Here is a 23,343-nt window from a genome sequence, read left to right as displayed (position 1 = left end):
AAGTTTTTGAAAGGCAATGGGCCATTTTTGACATGATCGTGTCCCATTAAGTCCTTACCTTAGGGAGTTGCATTTAGGTTCATGCTGTTTCTCCATACAATATTTCTCTTTGCCTTCTACTAAAACAATTTATATTCATCATAAAATGTTGGAGTAATTTCTTTATCTGAGCACAACTACCTCAAAGACTGACAGGTAAAAAAAATGACAACAGATTTGCCATTAGTTTCTCATTCTTAGAGTACACTCAACAAATGAGCAGGCAAATTTTTTTCTACCAATAAAGAAAGTCAGATCACAGTCATGTGACTTGGTGTAATAAGCTTTTTATTCTCAAAGGAAATGATTCACAACATTTATGAACCCATGTTTTCTCATCTTTTCCATTTGTTTTGAGGAAAGCAACAGTCCTAACAATCTCAATACTTCTTTTCATTGAACAAATTTTGCATTTTTGGTAAACTCACAGGTTTGGTTGCCAATAATAGAAGTGCCTCATTTCATCTGTATATATCTTCTGAGGAATAATGGCTTCATGTATGTCCATGTCTGTCTCTCTCTCTATATATATATATACATACACACACACACACACACACACACACACACACACACACACACACATATATATATTTTTTGAGATCAAGTTTTGCTCTTGTTGCCCAGGCTGGAGTGCAACGGTATGATCTCGGCTTACCGCAACCTCCGCCTCCCGGGTCCAAGTGATTCTTCTGCCTCAGCCTCCCAAGTAGCTGGGATTACAGGCATGTGCCACCCCGCCTGGCTAATTTTGTATTTTTAGTAGAGACAGGGTTTCTCCATGTTGGTCAGGCTGGTCTCGAACTCCTGACCTCAGGTGATCTACCCTCCTCAGCCTCCCAAAGTGCTGGGATTACAGGCATGAGCCACTGCGCCCAGCTCCATGTCTATTTTTATAAGAAATTAAATTATGTTTTAAGAAAGATCATGTATTTAGAAAGCCACGAGCATTAGATTTTTCTATTTCCTACTTTTTTTCAGTCCTCGTTCACTTAAAACACATGTGCAAGGCTTCCAAACCATTTTAATTTCCTCCTAATCATTTATAATAATTTCTCCCAGACAATTTTAATAATGTACCCCTAAATGTTGACATTATGGACCTGACTTTAGACTCTATTCTCTTTCCCATTCCCCAATTTATCAATCTTGTCTGCTTCTTCAGTCTTCTCTTATTCACTTAAACTTTCCCAGAGTCTAGTCTCTCCAGTCTAAGAAAGAGAGAGGAGGGTAGGAAGGGGACAAGAAAGAAAAGAAAAACCCTTAATCCTCTAACAAATGGCCCTATCTTTTTCTCTCAAGCTTCTTGAGTTTACTAAACTCACTCTTACTTCCTTATTTTACATTTATTTCTTAATCCACTACCCCAACCCAACTACAGAAATTTCTCTAGCAGCTTACCACTGACCCTCAGACTGCAGATGAATACTTTTTACCTCTCACTTACTGGATAATCTAGAGCAGTAACAATAAAGATAATACTGTCCTTACTGAAATTCTGTATTTTAGTCAACTTTCTCTCTTGGTTTAAAAACAACAATCATTACTCTTAACTCTGCGTTTGCTAAGTGATCAGTCACTGTTCTAGGTGCTCACACGTTTTAGTTCATGTTTTTTCTCACTACTGGCTGCTATCCATCAGTGAGTCAACGCAGCTTTTTAAAAACATAAATTAGAATAGAAAATATCCAAATATATCACATGTAGGAAGGTAAGTATTTTTCTGGGAAATTTATATACATATATATACGTGTATATATGGTAACATAATCATAATATATAAAATACAGTTCTTATTTTGGGTCACATCAAAAACATTTGAAAGACACTGTGTCATATTCAATCCTCACAGCCCTACCTATGAGGCCCACGTGTTAATTTACACTTTTCATAATGAAGAAAATGAGGTATAGTAAAGTTATGTAATTTGTCTAAAGTCAGACAGCTAGTGCGACAGCTAATAGTAGACCCTAAATTTAACAAGGTATTTATAATGCCTCTTGCCACTACTCCGGCCTCTGCTTTACTGACTCCTTTCCTACTGCCTATGCTTCGAACATCAAGATTCTCCAGTCCATACTTGGAACCCTTTTTCTTAATCTCCATATTCTCACTACAGAACACTATCAACCTGCGTGGTTTAAACTAATATCTACAGGCTGATAACTCCTACATTTCTACCCCTGGCCTAGATTTATCACCTGAGCTCTGAATACCCAACTGATACCCATTATTTCTCTAGCTGAATATCATAAAAGCACCTCAGCCTCAGTATTTGCAAAGCTTATATTCAATGTTCACACATTTTTCCTATTTTATAATTCGCTTACCTTCCAGCGTTTTTCCTCTTCCTCATCCAAGCAGCAATCCTTACACTTCAGATAAACCTACTTTCCACCATAACGTTGCCATAAGCTTTGGTCAAGTCCTCACCATTTCTCTGCTGGATAACTGCAACAGCATCCCCTATTACCTGTGATATATCCCCTCCAAATCCCAAATTCACTGTCTGCATTGCTGCAAGTAATCCCTTTACAATAAAATCTAATTATTTAAGGCACATCTCCTAACTCTGAAGTACAACTTTTAACCTCTAAATTCTGTATATAATTTAATTTTTTTAGACTAGGTTCCTGTGTATTTTTAAGCAATTTTATTTATTTATTTATTTATTTATTTATTTATTTATTTATTTATTTTGAGACAGAGTCTCGCTTAGTCGCCCAGGCTGGAGTGCAGTGGCGCGATCTCGGCTCACTGCAAGCTCCGCCTCCCGGGTTCACGCCATTCTCCTGCCTCAGCCTCCCGAGTAGCTGGGACTACAGGTGCCCGCCGCCTCGCCCGGCTAATTTTTTGCATTTTTAGTAGAGACAGGGTTTCACAGTGTTAGCCAGGATGGTCTCGATCTCCTGACCTTGTGATCCACCCGCCTCGGCCTCCCAAAGTGCATATGTTTGGCCATAAAACAAGTCTTAAAAAATTCAAAAACTTGAAATCATATCAAGTCCCTTCTCTGACCAGAATGGAATAAAAGTAGAAGCCAATAACAAAGGGAACTTTGGAAACTACACATAGACATTAAACAATACACTGAGTGACCAATGAAGAAATTAAGAAGAAAATTTAAACATTTCTTGAAACAAATGAAAATGGAAACACAACAAACCAAAATCTATGAAATACGGTGAAAGCAATACTAAGAGAAAAGTTCGTAATAAGCATCTACATCAAAAAGCAGAAAAACTTTAAGCAAACAACCTAACAATGCATCTTAAAGAACTAGAAAAGCAAGAGCATACCAAGTCCAAAATTAGCAGAAGAAAATAATATCAAAGTAGAAATAAAAGAAATACACACCAAAAATACAAAAGATCAACAAAATGAAAAGCTGGTTTTTTGAAAAGATAAACAGATCAAAAAACCTTTAGCCAGAATAACTAAGCAAAATGCAGAAATGCATCAGAGATGAAAAAGGAGACAGTGCAACTCATGTAATTCAATTGAATTACAGTAGAAATTCAAATGCTCCTAAGAGACTATAATGATCAACTATATGCCAATAAAGTGGAATACCTTCAAGAAATGAATACATTCCTAGACACATACAATCTACCAAAATTGAACCATGAAGAATTCCAAAACCTGAATAGACCAACGACAAAGGATGATATTGAAGCTGTAATAAAGTCTCCCAGCAAAGAAAAGCCCAGAACACAATAGCTTCACCGCAGAATTTTACTATGTGAACTAATACCAATCCTACTCAAACTATTCTAAAAAATAAAGAAGAAAAGAATACTTCCAAACTCATTCTATGAGGACAGTAGTACCCTGATACCAAAACCAAAGATATAGCAATAAAAGAAAACTACAGGTCAATATATCTGACAAACACTGATACAAAAATCCTCAACAAAATACTAGCAAACCAAATTAAACAGCACACTAAAAAGATAATTCATCATGAAAAACTGGGATTTATCCCAGGGATGCAAGGATGGTTTAACATATGTAAATCAGTACTAAGTGAAAGCAGTACTAAGAGAAAAGTTATAACAATAAGCACTTACATCAAAAAAGCGGAAAAACTTTAAACAACCTAACAATGCACCTTAAAGAACTAGAAAAGAGCAAACCAAGCCCAAAATTAGCAGAAGAAAATAATAAATATCAAAGTAGAAAAAAATGAAATACACACAAAATTAAAAAAGATCAACAAAATGAAAAGCTGGTTTTTTTGAAAAGATAAATCAATGTGATACATCATATAAACAGTATGAAAAACAAAAAACATATGCTCATTTCAATTGATACTGGAAAAGCATTTAACAAAATTCAGTATCTTTTCATGATAAAAACCCTCAAAAACCTGAAAGGAATACACTTCCACATAATAACAGTCACATACAACAGACCCACAGATAGTATTATACTGAATGAGAAAAAACTGAAAGCCTTTCTTCTAAGATCTGGAACACAACAGGGATGCCCACTTTCACGACTGTTATTCAACATAGTACTGAAAGTCCTAGCTAGAGCAATCAGACAAGAGACAGAAATGAAATTCAATTTGGAAACGAAGAAGTTAAATTATCCTTCTTTGCAGATGATAGATACGGAAAAACCTAAAGACTCTACTAAAAACTATTAGAATAAACAAATTCAGTAAAGTTGCAGGATCCAAATCAACATACTAAAATCAGTAGTATTTCTATATCCCAACAGTGAACATTCTGAAAAATAAATCAAGAAAGTAATCCCATTTACAATAGCTACAAATACAATTAAATACCTAGGAATTAACCAAAGAAATGAAAGATCTCTACAATGAAAACTATAAAACACTGATACAAGAAATTAAAGAGGACACCGAAAAATAAAAAGATTTCCATGTTCATGGAGTATAAGAATCAGTATTGTCAAAATGTCCACACTACTCAAAGCAATCTACAGATTCAGTATAATCCCTATCAAAATGCTAAGGACAGTCTACATAGAAATAGAAAAAAAAAATCATATAATTTACACGGAACCACAAATGACCCAAAATAGCCAAAGCTATCCTAAGCAAGAAGAACAAAACTGGAAGAATCACATTACCTGACTTCAAATTACACTACAATTACGCTACTTCTTCAAAAGAAGACATACAAATGGCAAGCAGGTATATAAGAAGGTGCTCAACATCACTGATCATCAGAGAAACGCAAATCAAAACTACAATGAGATATCATCTCACCCTAGTTAAAATGGCTTTTATCCAAAACACAGGCAATAACAAATGCTGTGAGAAGGTGTGAAGAAAAGGAAACCCCTGTACACTGTTAGTGGGAATGTAAATTAGTACAAACACTATGGAGAACAGTTTGGAGGTTTCTCAAAGAACTAAAAATAGAACTACAATATGAACCAGCAATCTCACTGCTAGGTATATTCCCAAAAGAAAGCAAATCAGTATATCAAAGAGATATCAAGCACTCTCACATTTATTGCAGCATTATTCACAATAGCCAAGATTTGCAAGCAATGTAAGTTCCCATCAACACATGAATGGATGAAGAAAATATAGTACATACACACAATGGAATGCTATTCAGCTTTTTTTTTTTTTTTTTTTCTAAAGAAAGGGCTATCATTTGCAGCAACACGGATGGGACTCAAGGACTTTAAGTGAAATAAGCCAGGAACACAAAGGCAAACATTTATGAAAGCTAAAAACTAAAACAATTGAACTCATGGAGATAGAGTAGAACAAGGGTTACCAGAGGCTGGAAAAAGTAGTGGTGGGGCAGGGTGGAGGGTAGTGGGGATGGTTAATGAGTACAAAAATACAGTTAGATACAATGAATAAGACCTACTATTTGATAGCACAACAGGGTGACTATAGTCAACAATTTACTGCACATTTTAAAATAACTAAGAATATAATTAGGATGTTTGCAACACAGAGAAATGATAAATGCTTGAGGCAATGAAACATTTATCCTGATATGACAGTTAGGTATGCACTGTATGCCTGTATCAAAACATCTCACGAACGCCGTAAGTATATACACCTACTATATACCTATAAAAATTAAAAATTTTAAAAATTAAAAATAAACATAGAACCTAATTAACATTAAAGACCTTTCACTTAAAAATCAGTAAATAGTTTAAAGGTCAAGATCAAAAGTTTTTTATTTGCTGCTAAAGTTATCTCTAATATACTAAGGTATACTTATATAAAGATGTTCAAGAATAATCACAAGTCTTTCACTCAATACTTGCAGGTTGTCCAATCAATAAATAGTCTGGTTTTCTTAAATAGATAAACTAAATCTACACCTTGAGACTAATAAAATCATTTATTTATGCCTTCACAGAGAATTGATTAGAATTCTCAAATGGCAAAAAGAAATAATGTTTCTAAATGTTTAAAGTATAACAATAAACTCTGACTTGCACTGATTTCTAACTATAAATGCCATGCTGCACAATGTTGACATCAGATTATTTAAGATATTTCTATTGTGAATCAGTCCCATATAGTCTATAGATTAACTGCTATGACATGTTGGAACGATTCACTCTATATGTTAAAATAAACCTGGATTTGTTGTTGCCTTTGCAAAGGCATGTGGAAAGAATTTCTAACTGGTACTTATTAGATTAGGATCAAAGTAGTTATAATACACTTTACAGTACTACTTTAAATTTATCTATAAAAAATTATGCTGAACTACTTCCTTTCTCTCAAATATTCTTCATAGACAGGTACCTAATGGTGAATATAAAACCAATGAACTGGTATTTCTAAATGTTGCATTTTTTTTTTATGTGTGCGTAGGATTAAGTGCAACAGTTTTGATGTTTATTGTTGATTCTTTCTTTTGCTTCTTAATTAAAAGAGTTAGTGATCAAAAGAAACTGATTTATTTTTCCACATGACTGTTGGGAAGGCCCAATCCTGAATGAAAAATTATGATGAATGCAAACTGATTTGCCCATAAATACATATTTGGAAGTAAAGAAATTATTTCAAGGGGTGCATGAGACCAAATTTTCTAAAAAGTTTTTAAATATGACTTCTGCTTGGCCAAAATCAACAGAAACAAACAATGACCTAAGGTACAGCAATGACAATAGCACACATAATAAAAATAAGGTGACTGAACAAAGGAGGTAAAACTATTATGAAGAATGCCCACTGAGATTATACAAAAAGCTCTTTCAAAACATCCTCAGGATATGTTCCACCTTCCCTTGTAATCCCGTTCCTAACAGAATCCATAGCATGTGTATCAAGAGACACTTGTGATGGCTAGCTACATGGCTGTCAGGCCAGCTGACCAGAAAAGAACTAGAACTCTCTCCTCACACATTACCTTTTCCCAGCCCAAGCCTTTGAAGCATTTCACATTACACACCAGAAGTAAGTGGGTGATTTCATTTGAACATAAGCCTTACTTCTGGTGTATAATGTGAAAATCTGATCATTAACATATGAAATATATGTAAAATAACTATTACAAAACTATTAAGAGCTATGCAAAAGTAAGTTACTTCATTACACATTATAGTTTTCACATAGTTTTCAATATCAAAAACGTGTTGCTTTTAAGTAAATTCATAGTATAGTCATCACATCTTGCGACATCTTTGGAAAACATTTATGAAACTACTTCTCAAGTTCTTTCTTTGAAAAAAAAAAAAACGGCATATTTTCTTTTTCTTGAAAGCAGGCCTCATTTCCCCATTTCCCCTTTGCCCATTTCCCCTTTGCCCATTAGGATAAAAACACGAGTTGACTTATTTCAAACATAAAATTCTTCCCTATCCTCTTCTCATAGGAGGTTACCATAAATGGAGTCCTGGGGACAGTCTCATTTGACTATCCAACTTCATGCAATTAGATTTAACATAATTGTTAATAAATGAAATAAATGTGTCTTCAAATATATGTATTTATAATAAAATTTAATTTTAAAATAAAATATTCAAATGCAAGTGGACCTGCCAAGTGTCATGTACAATAGTGTTTGTTCATTCCCAAACACAAGCTAGCATGCAGACAAATCTAATATTGTTTTGTTTGGTTGTAATACTTTATAAATTGTTTGGTTTTACCATATACCAAACCTCTGCTGTTGAGCTATTCAAACTAACTCCTGCCAAGAATAGTGAATTTGGTGATAGTACTTCTTTCGGGAGAAAAACAACCAGTTTCCTCAGAAAATTAAAAGTGTTTATTTTGGCACTTAAACCTTGTATTGAGCCTTCTGGAAAGTATTTTAAACTGTTGTTTTTAACCTAGACTTGTGACTGAAACAGGAAAAGGTTCCGTAGCTCTGCACCAAAACACATATTTATAGGGTTGATTTTCTTTCGACACCAAAAATACTGGGTTGATGGCAGCAATTTTCAAAACATAATTTCCTAGACCCATGCTATAAATTGGGCCTCTATCGGTGTATTTAACAAATGATTTATTTTTAAACCTCAAAAACTTCTGATGACTAAGAAATGCTACACATCAATCAAGTACATCTTTAAGTTCCACAATGGGAAGGATTTTAAATACCTGCTCTGTTAGGAATTTCCATGAAAAAGAAAATTTATTTGAGATTGGACTTTCTTCTTGTGTATGTCAACAAGTTAGGTTTCTAGTTTTTAAGCTTTTTATGATTGAATTTTCCCTACTGGGTATGCTATATCCTCAGACTAGATAAAACATTAAAATATAAAGGCAAACTATGTGAACTTTTTGCAATACTATCCTAATAATGTGTCTGAATACAATTAAGAAGTTTTTGGAAATCAGTGAGTCATTGTTCATAGCTCCCATGACCCACCTCTAAATTATTAAAATATAGGAAAGAGACCACAGGAAAAGTATATTGTATATGAAGATACAGTAAAAGTAATAAATAGATCAAACAATTTCACAAAGACAACCAGACAGCTCCAATAATTCTTCAGTCACTAATGACTGATACAAAATATTAAGCATCCCAATGACTGATACAAAACCCTTTGCAGTTCAAGTCTTCCCTACCTTGACTCTTCATCTATGTTTTCCCTTCCAAAAGTCTGGCTGTCTCTTTACAAGAATAATAACAGTAACATCATCATTTTTATTTGCATATGACATTTTAAAAACTCAAAACAATTTAAAATTATATAATTTTGCTTTATAAAATATTTATTAGGACATACTAGCAGGAAATTAATGGTTTAAAAATTCTGGAAAAAAATAGAGATTTATGATCTCTATTATGTGATCCAGCAATCCCACTGCTGGGTATATACTCAAAATAAAGCAAATCAATATATCGAAGAGATATCTGCACTCCCATGTTTGTTGCAGCACTGGTCACAATAGCAAAATTTGGAAGGAGGCTAAGCGTCCACTGACAGATGAATAAATAAAGAAAATGTGGTACATATAAACAACGGAGTATTATTTAGTCACAAAAAAGAATGAGATCCTGTCATTTGCAACATAGATGGAACTGGAGATCATTATGTTAAGTGAATTAAGCCAGGCACAGAAAGGAAAATGTCACATGTTCTCACTTATTTGTGGGATCTAAAAATCAAAACAATTGAACTCATGGACATAGAGAGTAGAATGATGGTTACCAGAGGGTGGTAAGAGTAGTGGGGTGTAGGGGGAGGTGGGGGTGATTCATGGGTATAGAAAAAGAAAGAATGAGACTTACTATTTGATAGCACAACAGGGTGACTATCATCAATAATACATCGTACATTTTTAAATAACTAAGAGTGCAAATTGGATTGTTTGTAACACATAAGATAACAGCATTTGATTATTATGCATCATATCCCTGTATCAAAACATCTCATGTACAACTACTATGTCCCCACAAAAATTAAAAATAATTTTTTTAAAAAAAATTCTGATATGGTTGGATTGTTTTATTCTTAAAAAAATATATATATCTACCAAATATATCCTACTAAAAATCCGCAACTGTCTTTGTTAATTAAGCACAAATTTTAATTTGAAAAGTCTGGTCCTGTCTGCTAAGACTTACTTTTGCTAGATCCATAAATACCAAAAAGATCTATTCAAATGAGGGCAATAAGAGTAAAATAAATGGAAATTAATTGGTATCACTAAAAATAAAGAAATAAAGATTATAAAGGAGGGGACTCTCCCTAATCAAAAATCACATTGCACACTGCTGGGATTATACGAAGATGACAGAAATCCTTCTTACTGGCATTTAAATCTTGGGCCATCCTAACACTCTTCCCCGTAGCCCCGACAAACCCGAGATCGGTGTCAGCGAAAAGTACAATGTTGACATTATAACAAACAATAGTTTACAGACTATCATTAGTGCGCTAGGGTATCTTTGCAGAAGGCTTAGCTAGAGCTCTACTGTCACTTTTTTCTTATTGAAATGTAAAATGTTGATTGTTTTATAAGCTGAGTGAAAAATACTTAGGTATTTACATACAATCAGGTCCATAAAAGATAAAAATTCACTTATCAGGATTTGAGTCCTGTTAATTGACATACTCAACTTTCTAGGATAAACTTATAAATAGAATGGGGGGTGGGAATCAATCTTCATTCCCTCTCTTTCTCTTTTCTTTACTCATGAAGAAGCAATGCTTTATCTCTGTCCACTCTGGGTGCGGGGGGAAGTATGCTGCTTGTAAGGGATAATTATTTGGAGAATACTTTAGTTTCACGGTTGATGAAATTACAAAGGGATACTGTTTGGGGTATTAAAGTAAATAGGTATAACAGAACCTACCTGAAAAAGAACATGTACATGGCAGCTGTGATGCAAAACAAAAGGACCTGTAACAAGGAGAAAATACATTACTTGCAAAAGAACACTGACATCACCATTTGAGTGAATCATAAAAGCAAAATACTATTAAATCTTGTGCCTGAAACAATAAAAAGATACACAAACCAGTCACACACATTTCATATTCTCGACCTTTCATATAAACCAAACTTGTTCAACCTGCGGCCTGTAGGCTGCATGAACTCCAAGACAGCTTTGAATGTGGTCTAACACAATTTGTAAACTTTCTTTAAACATTGTGATTTTTTTTTTTTTGCAATTTTTTTCAGTTCATCAACTATCATTAGTGTTAGTATATTTCAAGTATGGCCCAAGACAAATTTTCTTCTTCCAATGTGGCCCAGAAAAGCTAAAAGATTGGACACCCCTAATATAACCAATATTAGGAGAATAAATTGCAATACTTATATGTAACTATCAACATGTATATAATTATATATATTATACAGACATATACAGACTGGATAGAAGGGTAACAGGGTTCAAAAAAAAGGGAGCAGCAAATTTTTAACTTTCTGTTAGAATGCCTAAACAAGCAAGCTTAACTTAAAAACAAGGACAACAGCTTTTGTATAATCAATTCAGTGAATAAATCAGAAAGCTTATTAACTATGATATGAAGATGACCAGATTTTCTAATGTAAAATACAGTACAGTTGTTAACCAATTCTAATCAATAAGAAAAGCTCATAAAAATACAATATTCCTTTGTGGAATACGGACTAGCTATAAAAGTAATTCCTCTAGAAGCAGGCATAAGAACATCTGAAATGATTATCTCAAAAACATCACAGTAAACACAACCATATTAAGATGGTATGTGGAAGGAACCCAGAACTCCAGTCCTGACTAACGTCTTAGTTACACCAAAAAAAAACAGATTGGAAAAGTTGTTTTAAATCACAAAAATTAAAGTTGTAGAATGCATTCTTATGTTAAAAAACAACAGTATAAACTAAGCATAAGAATTGTCAATGGCTTCACATCACAGACAAATAAGAAATGAACTTTCTTTCGATTGTGAAAGGCTAACCACAAGAACAGAAATGAGAACACTGGAAAAATTGTTTTGCTATTTCTAACACAAATAATTTCTAGTCATCCTGATGAAAGCATGGTAATGATGCCATTACAAATCAAGCTTGACAAGTTTGCTGTCTTAGCCTAAGATAAGCATTATATATAGCCTGAATGACTTAGAAATGTATAAATATACCAATGAAAATGAGGATTGGTATCAATTAATATGAAGTAAATATTATATATATTTATGTAACATTATATATCTATAAAATCTCTTTCTGTGCTAAACACACATACTCTTCTCCCCTCTCTCTTTCGCTTCTTCCTTCCTCTCTCCATCTCTCTCTCCATTGACTTAAAACACCCTATCCATGAAGCGTAAGGTTCATTTTACCATTTCAATGTTTTTAGAAACATAACTTAAAGCATGTAAAATAATTTTCAGTTATTTCCAATTGATTATAAATTAAAGTCTAAGTGGGTTTATTTACTGGTTATAATTTGCCTAACAAAACTGTTATGATATTCATTTTTTAAAATTTCTCTATCATTCAATCCCTGTTAGACAATGCCATCCTTCCCAGATGTTCAATGCTTCAGGCTTTTCCTCCACTAATCAGTGTCCCCCCTGCAGATCACACTAAAAACCTCTCTAGAAGTATCCCACAAATCTTTCACACACTCTTCATCTTCTCTAAATATCCAAAGTCTCCCATCCCTCAAAATGTTGGTGTGATCTATCCTAATATGCTAACCTATCTGTGTTTGTACTAAACTGGTAATTATCTTTACAAATAATACACTCGAAACTGAGAAAAAGTACAATGTTTCAGAACTCAAGCGTTAGACTAAGATAGACCTAGGTTTGAATCCTAGTTCTGTGTACCTCTAGATATTTTATATAACTTCCCTAAACCTTAGATCCCTTATCTATAAACTGAGAATAATATCATACTTTGAATTATTTAGAAGAATTAATAAGATGATGCTTATAAAAGTTTATAAAAACAGTCTGCTGAAGAAGAATTAATGAGAGGATGCTTATAAAAGAAAGGTGGAGTTATCGTCCAACAAATAATGGGAGAATGCTATAACCAGCTTTATAAAATTCTTCAGCAGATTGTTTTTATCTTGTTTTGTTACTGACATAAGTGATCTAGATAGAAAAACCTAACCCAGAGACATAAATCTGGAAAGAAATTATTTTTAAGCAGGGAACCCTTTTGAAATCTCACTGATAATTAGGAGAATAAATCAAAAGGATATTACAGTGCAATTGACTGATTCATTAAACAAATATTTATTGAATTCCTACTATGTGGCTGGTACCGTTCTAAAACTTACCACAATGCACAAAATGGACAAAGTCCTTGGCCTCATGGAACTTATCTTTTAGCCAGGTAAGAGAATATATTTTTAAAAAGATGTATGTTAGACAGTAGTAGGAGTTTTGGAGATAAAGTAGAATAAGGAAAGAGAAATACAGGAGACTGGGGGTTGTTATTTTATACAAAGTGGTCAAAGAAGAAGAGACTTGTTAGCAGAGATACTGTAAGAGAAAAGCCGGGGGACCATATGCATAGAGCTACTGGAAGGATTTTGGATTCCATCAAGAAAGATGGGAACTTAATGCAAAATATGTTTGTTATTATTTTAGTTAAAGATGCTAAAAACAGCATTTCATTTTTAGCTAAGTTTTTTAAAAAGTTTTTAAAACTGTGCTAGTTTATCATTGTTACTTTCACAAAGTATTTTTCCAAATAAATCTAAATCCACAGCTAAATAAGGAAGAATACTTCCTCTGTGTTTGAAATTACAGAATTTTAAAGCTAAAAGATACTTTGATATAAACCATCATATTTTTTCATATCAGGAAACTCAGATCCTGAAAAGGTAAGCGATACGTCCATGCTCACTGAGCTAGCTGTATCTTACATTCCTTCATTAAACAAATATTGGCCAAGTGGTTACTCTGTACCTGCTAAATAGAGAGGATATTTGAATACAATTCTGACCCTCAAGGACCTTACAGGATACTGCAGTCCAGTACTGTAGTTACTGGACACGTGTGGCTATCTAAATGATTTAATAGCTTTATTGAGGTATAATCAAAATAAACTGTACATATTTAAAGTGTACAATTTTATAAGTTTTGACATAGCTATGTACCTGTAAAATAATCATCATAAGCAAAATAATAAACATATTCACCCAAAAAGCTGCTTATAGCACTCTCCCATTATTTGTTGGACGGTAACTCCACCTTTCTTTGGCTTGATGTTAGCTGTCTTGTAGTTTTAACTGATTGGGGTCTTTACATTTGAAGTGCATTGCTTGTAGGCAGCATATAATAGTTTCCTGCTTTTTTATCCTATCAAAAAATCTTTGTCTCTCAATTGAGATATTTATACTATTTACATTTAATATGATTATTGGTATGCTTATATTTAAATCTATCATCTTGCTATTTATTTCTCTACTTATCTCTTACTGTTTTTTTCCCCTCGTTTCTGCCCCTTTTTGATTAACTAAGTTTTTGTATTGTTTTGTTTTGTTTTTTGAGACAGAGTCTCACTCTGTCACCCAGGCTGAAGTGCAGTGTTGCAACCTCGGCTCACTGCAACCTCCACCTCCCATGTTCAAGCAATTGTCCTGTCTCAGCCTCCCCAGTAGCTGGGAATACAGGCACATGCCACCACACCCAGTTAATTTTTGTATTTTTAGTAGAGATGGGGTTTCACCATGTCAGTCAGGCTGGTCTCAAACTCCTGACCTCACGTGATCCACCCACCTCGGTCTCTGAAAGTGCTGGGATTACAGGTGTAAGCCACTGCACCCAGCAACTGAGTATTTTTCAATGATCGCATTTTCTTCCCTTTGTTGGCGTATTTTAGTGTTGGTTTTACGGTTTATAGTACACATCTATAAATTGTTGTCTATATTCAAATGACATTATACTACTTAACATATAGAAAAAAAATCTTCCAATAATGTATTTCCATTTCTCCTCTCTTGATCTTTGTGCTATTATTGTCATCCATAGTGTATATATGTACAGATATATCTAAATTCATCATTATATTTTAATCACTTTGACTTAAAAATGTAGGTCTGCAAAGTTTTTTCATTTTGTTTTGAAAGATACTTTTGTTGGGTATAGAATTTTAGGCTGATGGATCATTTTGTTTCAGTGGTTTACAAATGTCACTCCATTGTCTTTTCACAATTTGATTACGATGTGCCTTGGGTAGTCTTCAAAATATTTCCTGTAGTAGGATCTATTAGGCTACTTGGATCTCTGGGTTTACAGTTATCAAATTTGAGTAATTTTCGGTCATTATTTCACCATTATTTTTTCTTCTCCCTTCTCTGCTTCAAGAACTCCAATTACATGAATAGGAGATCACCCACAACTCACAGATGTTATCTTTATTTGGTGATTAAAAAAGAAAAAAACAAAACCATGGCCAGGCGCAATGGCTCATCCCTGTAATCCCAGCACTTTGGGAGGCCAAGGTTGTCAGATCACTTGAGGTCAGGAGTTCATGACCAGCCTGTCCAACATGGCAAAACCCTGTCTCCACTAAAAATACAAAAATTAGTCAGGCATGGTGGTGCACATCTGTAATTCCAGCTACTTGGGAGACTGAGACATAAGAATTCCTTGAACCCAGGAGACAGAGGTTGCAGTGAGTGAGACCACCACTGCACTCCACCGAGGTGATGGAATGAGACTCTGTCTCAAAAAAAAAAAAGAAAGAAAGAAAAAAAAGTCTCTTTTCTCTCTGTTTCATTTTAGATGGTTTCTATTCTTATGTCTTCAGGTTCACTAACACTTTATTCTGCAATGTATAATCTGTCATTAATATCATCCAGTAAGCTTTTCATTTCACAAATTGTAATTTTCATCTCTAGAAGTTTCATTTTTCCTTTTTCCCCATTTCCATATCTCTAACTTTTTGAAACTATAAAATTCAGCTATGATAACTCTTTTTAATATCTTTGCCTGCAATTTAACATATTTATAAGTTATCATTTGGTACTAATTTGCTGATTTATCTATTCATTATGGGTCAAATTTTCCTATTTCTTATTGCATGGTGGTAATTTTTTACTGGCTGTCAGCCATTCTAAATTTTACCTTAATAGGTGTTGCCTATGTTTGCATTCCCATAAGTTTTCTTGAGCTTTGTTGTGAGACACAGTTAAGTTACTTGGAAATAGTTTGATCTTTTAAGGACTTGCTTTTAGGACATTTTAATAAGAGATGAAATCCAGGGCTAATTATTCCCCATACTAAGGTAAAACATTATGTGTACTTTACCCAATGCCACATGAATCTTTGAGATTTTCCAGTCTGGCTAATAGAAACAGACAATATTCCTATTCCTGTTTGAGTGCTAACTACCCAATTAAAAACCTCTATTTCTTCAGATTGTTCTTTCTTTGGCTTGGAACAGGTTCCTCACATGCAAGTCCTACTCAGTAATCAGCTGAGTACTTTCCTCTCTAGTCCTCTGTTCTGTGACCTGAATCCAGCATGGTCCGCCTACACTTTGAGCTTTATTTCCTCAACTCAGAAAGTCCCCTAGGTTTTGTCTGAGTGACCCCTCTTTAATCCATGCCCGGAAATTCTCTCTAGACAGTAAGCTTGGGTAACTGTAGAGCACATTTGTTTCCTATATCTCAGGGAACACTGTCCTTCAACACTTAATATCCAGGATCTTGCATACCATTTTTTCATATACTTTGTTCATGTTTTTGATCAAGTTGTTTCCACTCTCCAACTGGAAGAGTAAATCTATCACTAGTATCAAATCATGACCGGAATCAGAGTGTGGTTATTTAAATTTAAATTAATTAAAATTAAGTAATATTAAAATTTGTTTCTTCATTCACCCTAGCCATATCTCAAGTAATCAAAAGCCATATGTGGTAGTGGATACCATAACAGACATAACAGATATAGATCATTCTCATCACTGCAAAAAGTTCCACTGGACATCTCTAGACAGTGAATGACATTTTCATTGTGTATTACAGCAATATTTTAGCACTTTACATATTTTAACTTTAGCTGCAAAATATACATCTGCACATATATATGCTTTACACTTTCATGTGTAAATTGACACAAAAAATTAATGATATTTAATCTGTTCATTTGTAGAAACAATATAATACTACCTATTACATAAACTATAAGGATTTATATATGATGTAACATACATAAAGCCTAATAGCGTGACTAGCACATCACAGATGCTCAGTACATGGTAACTTTTAACTTGAAAAAATTTCTCTATCATTCATTACCACTTCACAGCCATGGGGCAATATACTTCAGCAGGATAAGTAATTCTGAAATTGCTGTTTTCACTTTTGTAAAAATAGTTTTAAATTAAAAAAATAGTATCAGTCATACTAAAACATGGATGAACCTCAAATACATTATGCTAAGTGAAAGAGGCCAATTACAAAGACCAATTATGTATGATATTGTTAATATAAAATTCTAGAACAGGCAAGTCCACCTACAGAAAGTAGAACACTGGTGGCCTAGAGTTGGAGGAGTAAGGGGTGATGGAGAGGAACTACTAAGGGATGATGAGGAAGGACTGTTAATAGGTACAAGAATTATTTGGGGGCAATGAAAAGGTTTTAAAATTAGATTACAGGGTTGGATGCACACACAACTCAGTAAATATTTGAAAACCCCATGAAACTGATACATTAAACTGGTAAATCTTATAGCATATAAACTACACCTCAAAAAAGCTGTTAAACTGATACAAAAGAGTAATGCATGTACATGATAAAAACAAAAATTCAAACAGAATAACAAATAACAATGAAAAGGAAGTTCCCTTCTAAGATTTTTGGACTTTTATAGAATTTTGTATGAGTATGTACATACCTTTGTACATAGAAATATATCAAATACAGACATTGTCTTAAAGACATATACTTTTCAATTTTATATACACAAAGCATACACATATATGGATATGCTGAAGTTTATTTAAAGTCTCCTATGAATACTTAGAATGGATGCAATAAACTTTTCTAAATACCAAAGTATACTTTGTAAACGTATCGCTGGAGGTGAATTCTTGTCAAAGGACAAGTACATTTTTAATTTTGACAAATATTGCCAAATTGACCTCCAAAGAAAATCATACCAATATATAATCCCCACAACAGCATATGAAAGTAGCTATTTCCTTACACTAGTTATTTTCCTATACCCACAAAAACTGTGTTTTATCCTTGCCAGACTGATAGGTGAAAGAAATGTTATTTCATATTATAGTTACATCCCTCTTATTAAGTTAAGTTGAGCCTCCCAGGTTTATAATCCTTTTGTTTGTTTTTTTTGGTTGGTTGGTTGGTTAAACTACTTTTTCGTATGCTTTATTTTTGGTTGGGTTAATGGCCTTTTAGAAACAATTTTGTTTTCTGAAACTGAACATATTTATATGAAAACATGGAATTTTATTATTATCAACAAAAATATGGGTGATTAAACAAAAGCAATCACATAAAAGAAACGTCAAAATGTATTAGGCCGATATAACATAAGGGTACAGAAAGTATAACAAATAATGTGCAAATAAAGTTCATTCAGCTGGAAAATAGTGTTTTCTCTCTGGAAAGACTTTGTAGGAAATGACAGATTTACAATTTATTGCTTCCTGTTATAGGTCTTACAAAACTTTCAAGAAAAACTGTACTATTCTGTCATCACTATGTCATGTAGAATTACACAAAAACTATGCCTCGCAAGCAGTAGCAAAGAAACAAAATCACAATATAGGAAGTCCTTAAAATAATCAGAAATATCAAAAATGTGAACATGGCCAAAAGTAAACACAGCCCGGTAAAGAAAGCTGTTTTTACTATTTAAGCCTGAAAGTGGTTAAAACATATATCCATTTTAAATTGTACTAGAGAACTGAACACATGGTATGTTTAACTATTTCCTACCACAAAACTCTTTTGCTTTTCTTTAGTGTATTTGATTATTTGTTTTTTGCCCCTGATCACAGTGCCTGTGGCCATTCCTTCTTGAGTATCTCCAAAGACACTGATGCTTAGTGAGTAGGGAACCTAGCTAGCCTTCACTATTCACCAAGTTCATCTCCCCCAATATTCATTAAGATCCTCTTCCTTCCATGACTCAAATAAATACTGAAACTGAAGAGCAATATACTTCCTCTTGCACCCTCTGTACTTCATTCATATTTTAGCCATATTTCTACCTATCCATTCAACAAAAACTAATCTGGTGTCATGTGTTTCCAATATTTTACAACTCAGCAACTTGAAAGGGGACAGATGTAGAAAGGTAAGCTCTGGATTCAGGAGCCTTCATGACCTTGAATAAAACAGAGAAGACAAGGAACCACAAGTTCTCACCCTCCTTCATTTATTATTCAATATCTGTTATAGTCCCGGCACACTATGAGAAAATAACTACCTAATACTTTATTCTTGTTGCCCTGAAGAACATAGTTTGGTGGAAATGTAGGCATATTAACAGATCATTCCAATAGAATACAATAGGACAGAAGTATTTATACTTCATCCTATAGGTGGTACTCACCAAAACATCTGACTATATTGTTATTTTAATTATTTAATATATTTAAGCAATGGTTTTTGTGTTGTTTGTATACTTTCTTTATGTCTCTTGCTTACTTAGAACACAAAGTCCCAGAGGGCAGATACATAGATAGATACATTATTGATAATAAGAGTTTTCATAATGTTAGTTTCTATTTAAAGAAATCATTTTTCAAGAAACTAAACAGTATTCCCATTCATATACTTTTTTAAAGACTAAACTTTAGACTCTGCTAAGCATCTTCAACTTTTCTGAAAACAGACTATTGCACGGTCTCTTATGAATACAGCTCTTACTGAACAAGTAAGTATTATTATAATTTACAATGTGTGTTCAAAGTCAAAATATATGCAACATATCATTATCATAATATTTGTCTTATATGTAATTTTAAGCAACACTATCCTAAAGTTAAATAGCTATGTATTGATATATAACAAATTTTTTAAATCACTGTTTAATTAAAATCACCCATAACACACAGTCCATTTTTTTAATTAATTCATTTGTTTTTGGATTAGCAGCTTTACCTAATTTTTTTTTATGTTTCTATTCCTTGATAAAACAAATACAGGGAAAGCATAAAAATCTTAAAGAGAATTTAGAGCCAAAAATGCCAGACTAGAAGTAAGAAAGAAGTCTTGGGTCTCCAGGTTAAGACTGTAAACTTGATTAAATCACTGTTATTCTTTAAACCTTAATTTTTCATCCATAAAAAGAAGTTACACTAATCTCTAGGATACTTCGGAACTTCAAAGTTCTATCATTCCATAAGTCCATTTTTGTCAGTGTACAACAAACATTTCAATGCACATTGTAACTAATATATAATATTATAATAACACAGAATAAGCCAAGTCTCAGAATTTATGTATACACCAAGAAAATAAAATTACTTTCACTGAATTGAGTGTGGGAACTCACAGGAAATATGCCAGAAACTTAGGCCTAGTTTCTTACTTGCACTGTTCACCATTGTTGTTTTTGTTTTGTTTTGTTTTTGTGTTTGTTTTTTTGAGATGGAGTCTCACTCTATTGCCCAGGCTGGAGTACACTGGGGCAATCTCAGCTCATTGCAACGTCTACCTCCCAGGTTCAAGTGATTCTCATGCCTCAGCCTCCCTAGTAGCTGGGACTATAGGCATGCACCACCACACCCAGCTAATTTTTGTATTTTTAGTAGAGACGGGGTTTCACCATGTTGGCCAGGCAGGCTGGTCTCAAACTCCTGACCTCAGGTGATCCACCTGCCTCAGACTCCCAAAGTGCTGGGATTACAGGCATAAACCACCACACCCAGGCCACCATTCTTGATTTATACCTTCAAGGTCACTAAATAGAGTCTGGCAACACATCAACCTTTAAATATTCTATTTGTAGAAGCAGATATGTTAGAGTGGCTGGGTGAAGTACAGCCTATATGCTATCCTGTCCTTTTATAGTAAGTAGATTAGTTGTAGTTGCACCTTATCTTCTGTAAAAATGGGACAATTTAAAGTTAAGTTTTCGATACTCAGTAATATTAAATATATCCTGGAAGTTACAGTCCTTATTACAACAAAATTCTAATTCCGCTGACAGATTTTTAAAAATAAACAGTTTAAAACAACTTGCTACTTGAAAGATTACAAATAGAGATTTACATATGGAAAAATCCAGCCTTTATTTAAAATATAAAAGAAAATTCAATGGTCAAATGACAATCGAGACAAGAAATCATTCATGAAACAGAATACTAATTCAAGTATACTCTCAGAGCTGGGACTACAAAAGCCAATTAGACATCATCATCAAACACCCACAACATTTTATTCACATCTTTATTTACCATGTAAAGGAAATGCAGTTTATTGGAAGTAAAGGTTAGCTAATGACTTAGGTCTAAAATTTACTAAGACATTCAGCTCCGTCTTTTATTTCCCACATCATTCCTCTATTTTATGGTCAATTAATTGGTCATTATAAGTCATTATCATTAAAAATGCAATTCAAAATAAAAAAGAAAAGAATTAATGTGAACAGGAAGAGTGAGGAACTAAAAGGAGCCATGGGAGAGCTTAAAGATGGATAGTTAGTGAAGGTAAATTTCTTTTTAAAGTGACCAATGAACATGGAGAAAAAGAAAAGAGGAGGAATAAAACAATAATAATAATAATAAACTATTAATGGTGCCAGGCACTAGGTAAGTTTTTACCATTTCTATTTTAAAGATGAGGCAATTGGAATCAAAAGTTAAGGTACTCACCTAAAATCACAGAATATTTAAGTAGCTGAACCAAGACTCAAAGCCAGGACTGTCTGACTTCAAACTGAAGCTTTCAATTATAGCCTCTAAAAAGTACTTTATTCTTAATAATGTTAGTTTAGTGACTACTGTGCTTCCAAGGTAGGAGTAATCCCACTAATGCTTCCAAATATTTTTTTTTAACAAGATGTGTCTGTCCTTTTAAAAAAGGGAGTAAGGAGAATCTCAGAGTTCAGTATCATATTAATTACAGTGTAACAACACCATAAATTGCAGATGTTATTGAAAAGTCACCATATGTTACATGTTATATGAAGTCCTTAACATACACTGTTTTATGTAATGCTCAAAACACCCTTGCGATGTAGGGATCATTACCCCTACTTCAGAGATGAGATTTAGAGAGACATAGATAGTTACGCGATTGAGCTAGGTTTTGAAACCAGGTAAGATTCCAAAGCCCCTGAGCTGTCATGGATTTCTCTCAAGTACTTTTTAAAATCCCATTAAAGATTTACAGCATTTACAAATTTCATTCAACTTAATTATGAAACATCTACTATTTTCATGTATAGCAGATAAAACAGTAAGTTAAAATATAGTCTGTGTTAAGAAGCTTGTTATCTATATAATGAACGAGATTTAAGAAAAGGTGACAGGAAAACTCCATAATCCTTATTTATTCTAGTGAAGAACAGCAGATGTAAGAAGCAAAATTTTTAAATTTCCAAAATAAATAATCTAAATATTATGAACAAAAACTAAAACCTCACTTGTTTACATATGTAGTAAGATGAGAGGATAAACTACATGAGTAAGCTTTTCAGTATGTTTATATAAACTTACAAGAGACCATTCTTTATCCTAATGCTGCCAAACATGTTACTTTTTCAAATTAAAAAAAGGAAAAAAACCCTCACATGTCATTCAGCACATGGAGAAGGAGGAGAAGAAAGGTGCTATATGAACTCAGGGCAAAGTTACAGCTGAAAAAATATTATGTTTTCAGTAGGTCAAAGTAGACAGGTCACCTATGTGAAGCCTACTTGTTATAAATGAACAATTTGTAGTAAGTTCATTATTTTCATCCAAAGGGTGGTATTCCCATTAACCTCAAGTAAGAATAAGAACCAGGCTTAAGGTGATATTATTATGCTTTTACTTCTGAGACATTAAAAAAAATAAATAAATAAGAGCTTCTAGATTACTTTAGAAAGGTCACAGCAAGGCCACATAACAAACAGCACATACCAATATGGCAATTCAGATTTCTGTCATTTGACAAAAGCTAAGAAAGATCACCAGAACGAAGATTATTGTTCACTAAGGTGGCCAATAAGATAGCATTCACTCACTACTTCACTAAACTACAAGGTTTTGTGGACAAAAGGCCAACAGTGGCCCTCTAGCTGAGTTCCACATTTTTTAAGTACATATTAATAGCCAATTTAATCCCAATACATAATTCAAGAACAAGTAGAAGGATATATAATCTCTTGTTTTAATTACAGCACACGAGTACATACTCACATATTAGTATAATAGAGTAACACTTAGTTCTCCCAAATAGTGTGTCC

General features: G+C 33.5%; 1 protein-coding gene across 6 annotated transcripts in view; it reads right to left on the bottom strand.

Annotated features, from left to right (window-relative positions):
- Nucleotides 1-23,343, bottom strand: part of LOC105468879 (transmembrane protein 135) — a 348,642-nt gene that overhangs the window by 68,576 nt on the left and 256,723 nt on the right. For all 6 annotated transcript variants that reach the window (XM_011719361.2, XM_011719356.3, XM_011719358.3 and 3 more), the window contains one exon: nt 10,812-10,858. In XM_011719361.2, coding sequence (XP_011717663.2) covers nt 10,812-10,858 — 47 coding nt within the window. The remainder of the gene's footprint in view (nt 1-10,811; nt 10,859-23,343) is intronic.

The sequence above is a fragment of the Macaca nemestrina genome, chromosome 12 (genome assembly GCF_043159975.1).
Source record: "Macaca nemestrina isolate mMacNem1 chromosome 12, mMacNem.hap1, whole genome shotgun sequence".
In the NCBI taxonomy this organism is placed as follows: Eukaryota; Metazoa; Chordata; class Mammalia; order Primates; family Cercopithecidae; genus Macaca; species Macaca nemestrina.
Note: the sequence above shows the minus strand (reverse complement) of the source record. Positions and strands in the feature narration are given on the sequence as shown.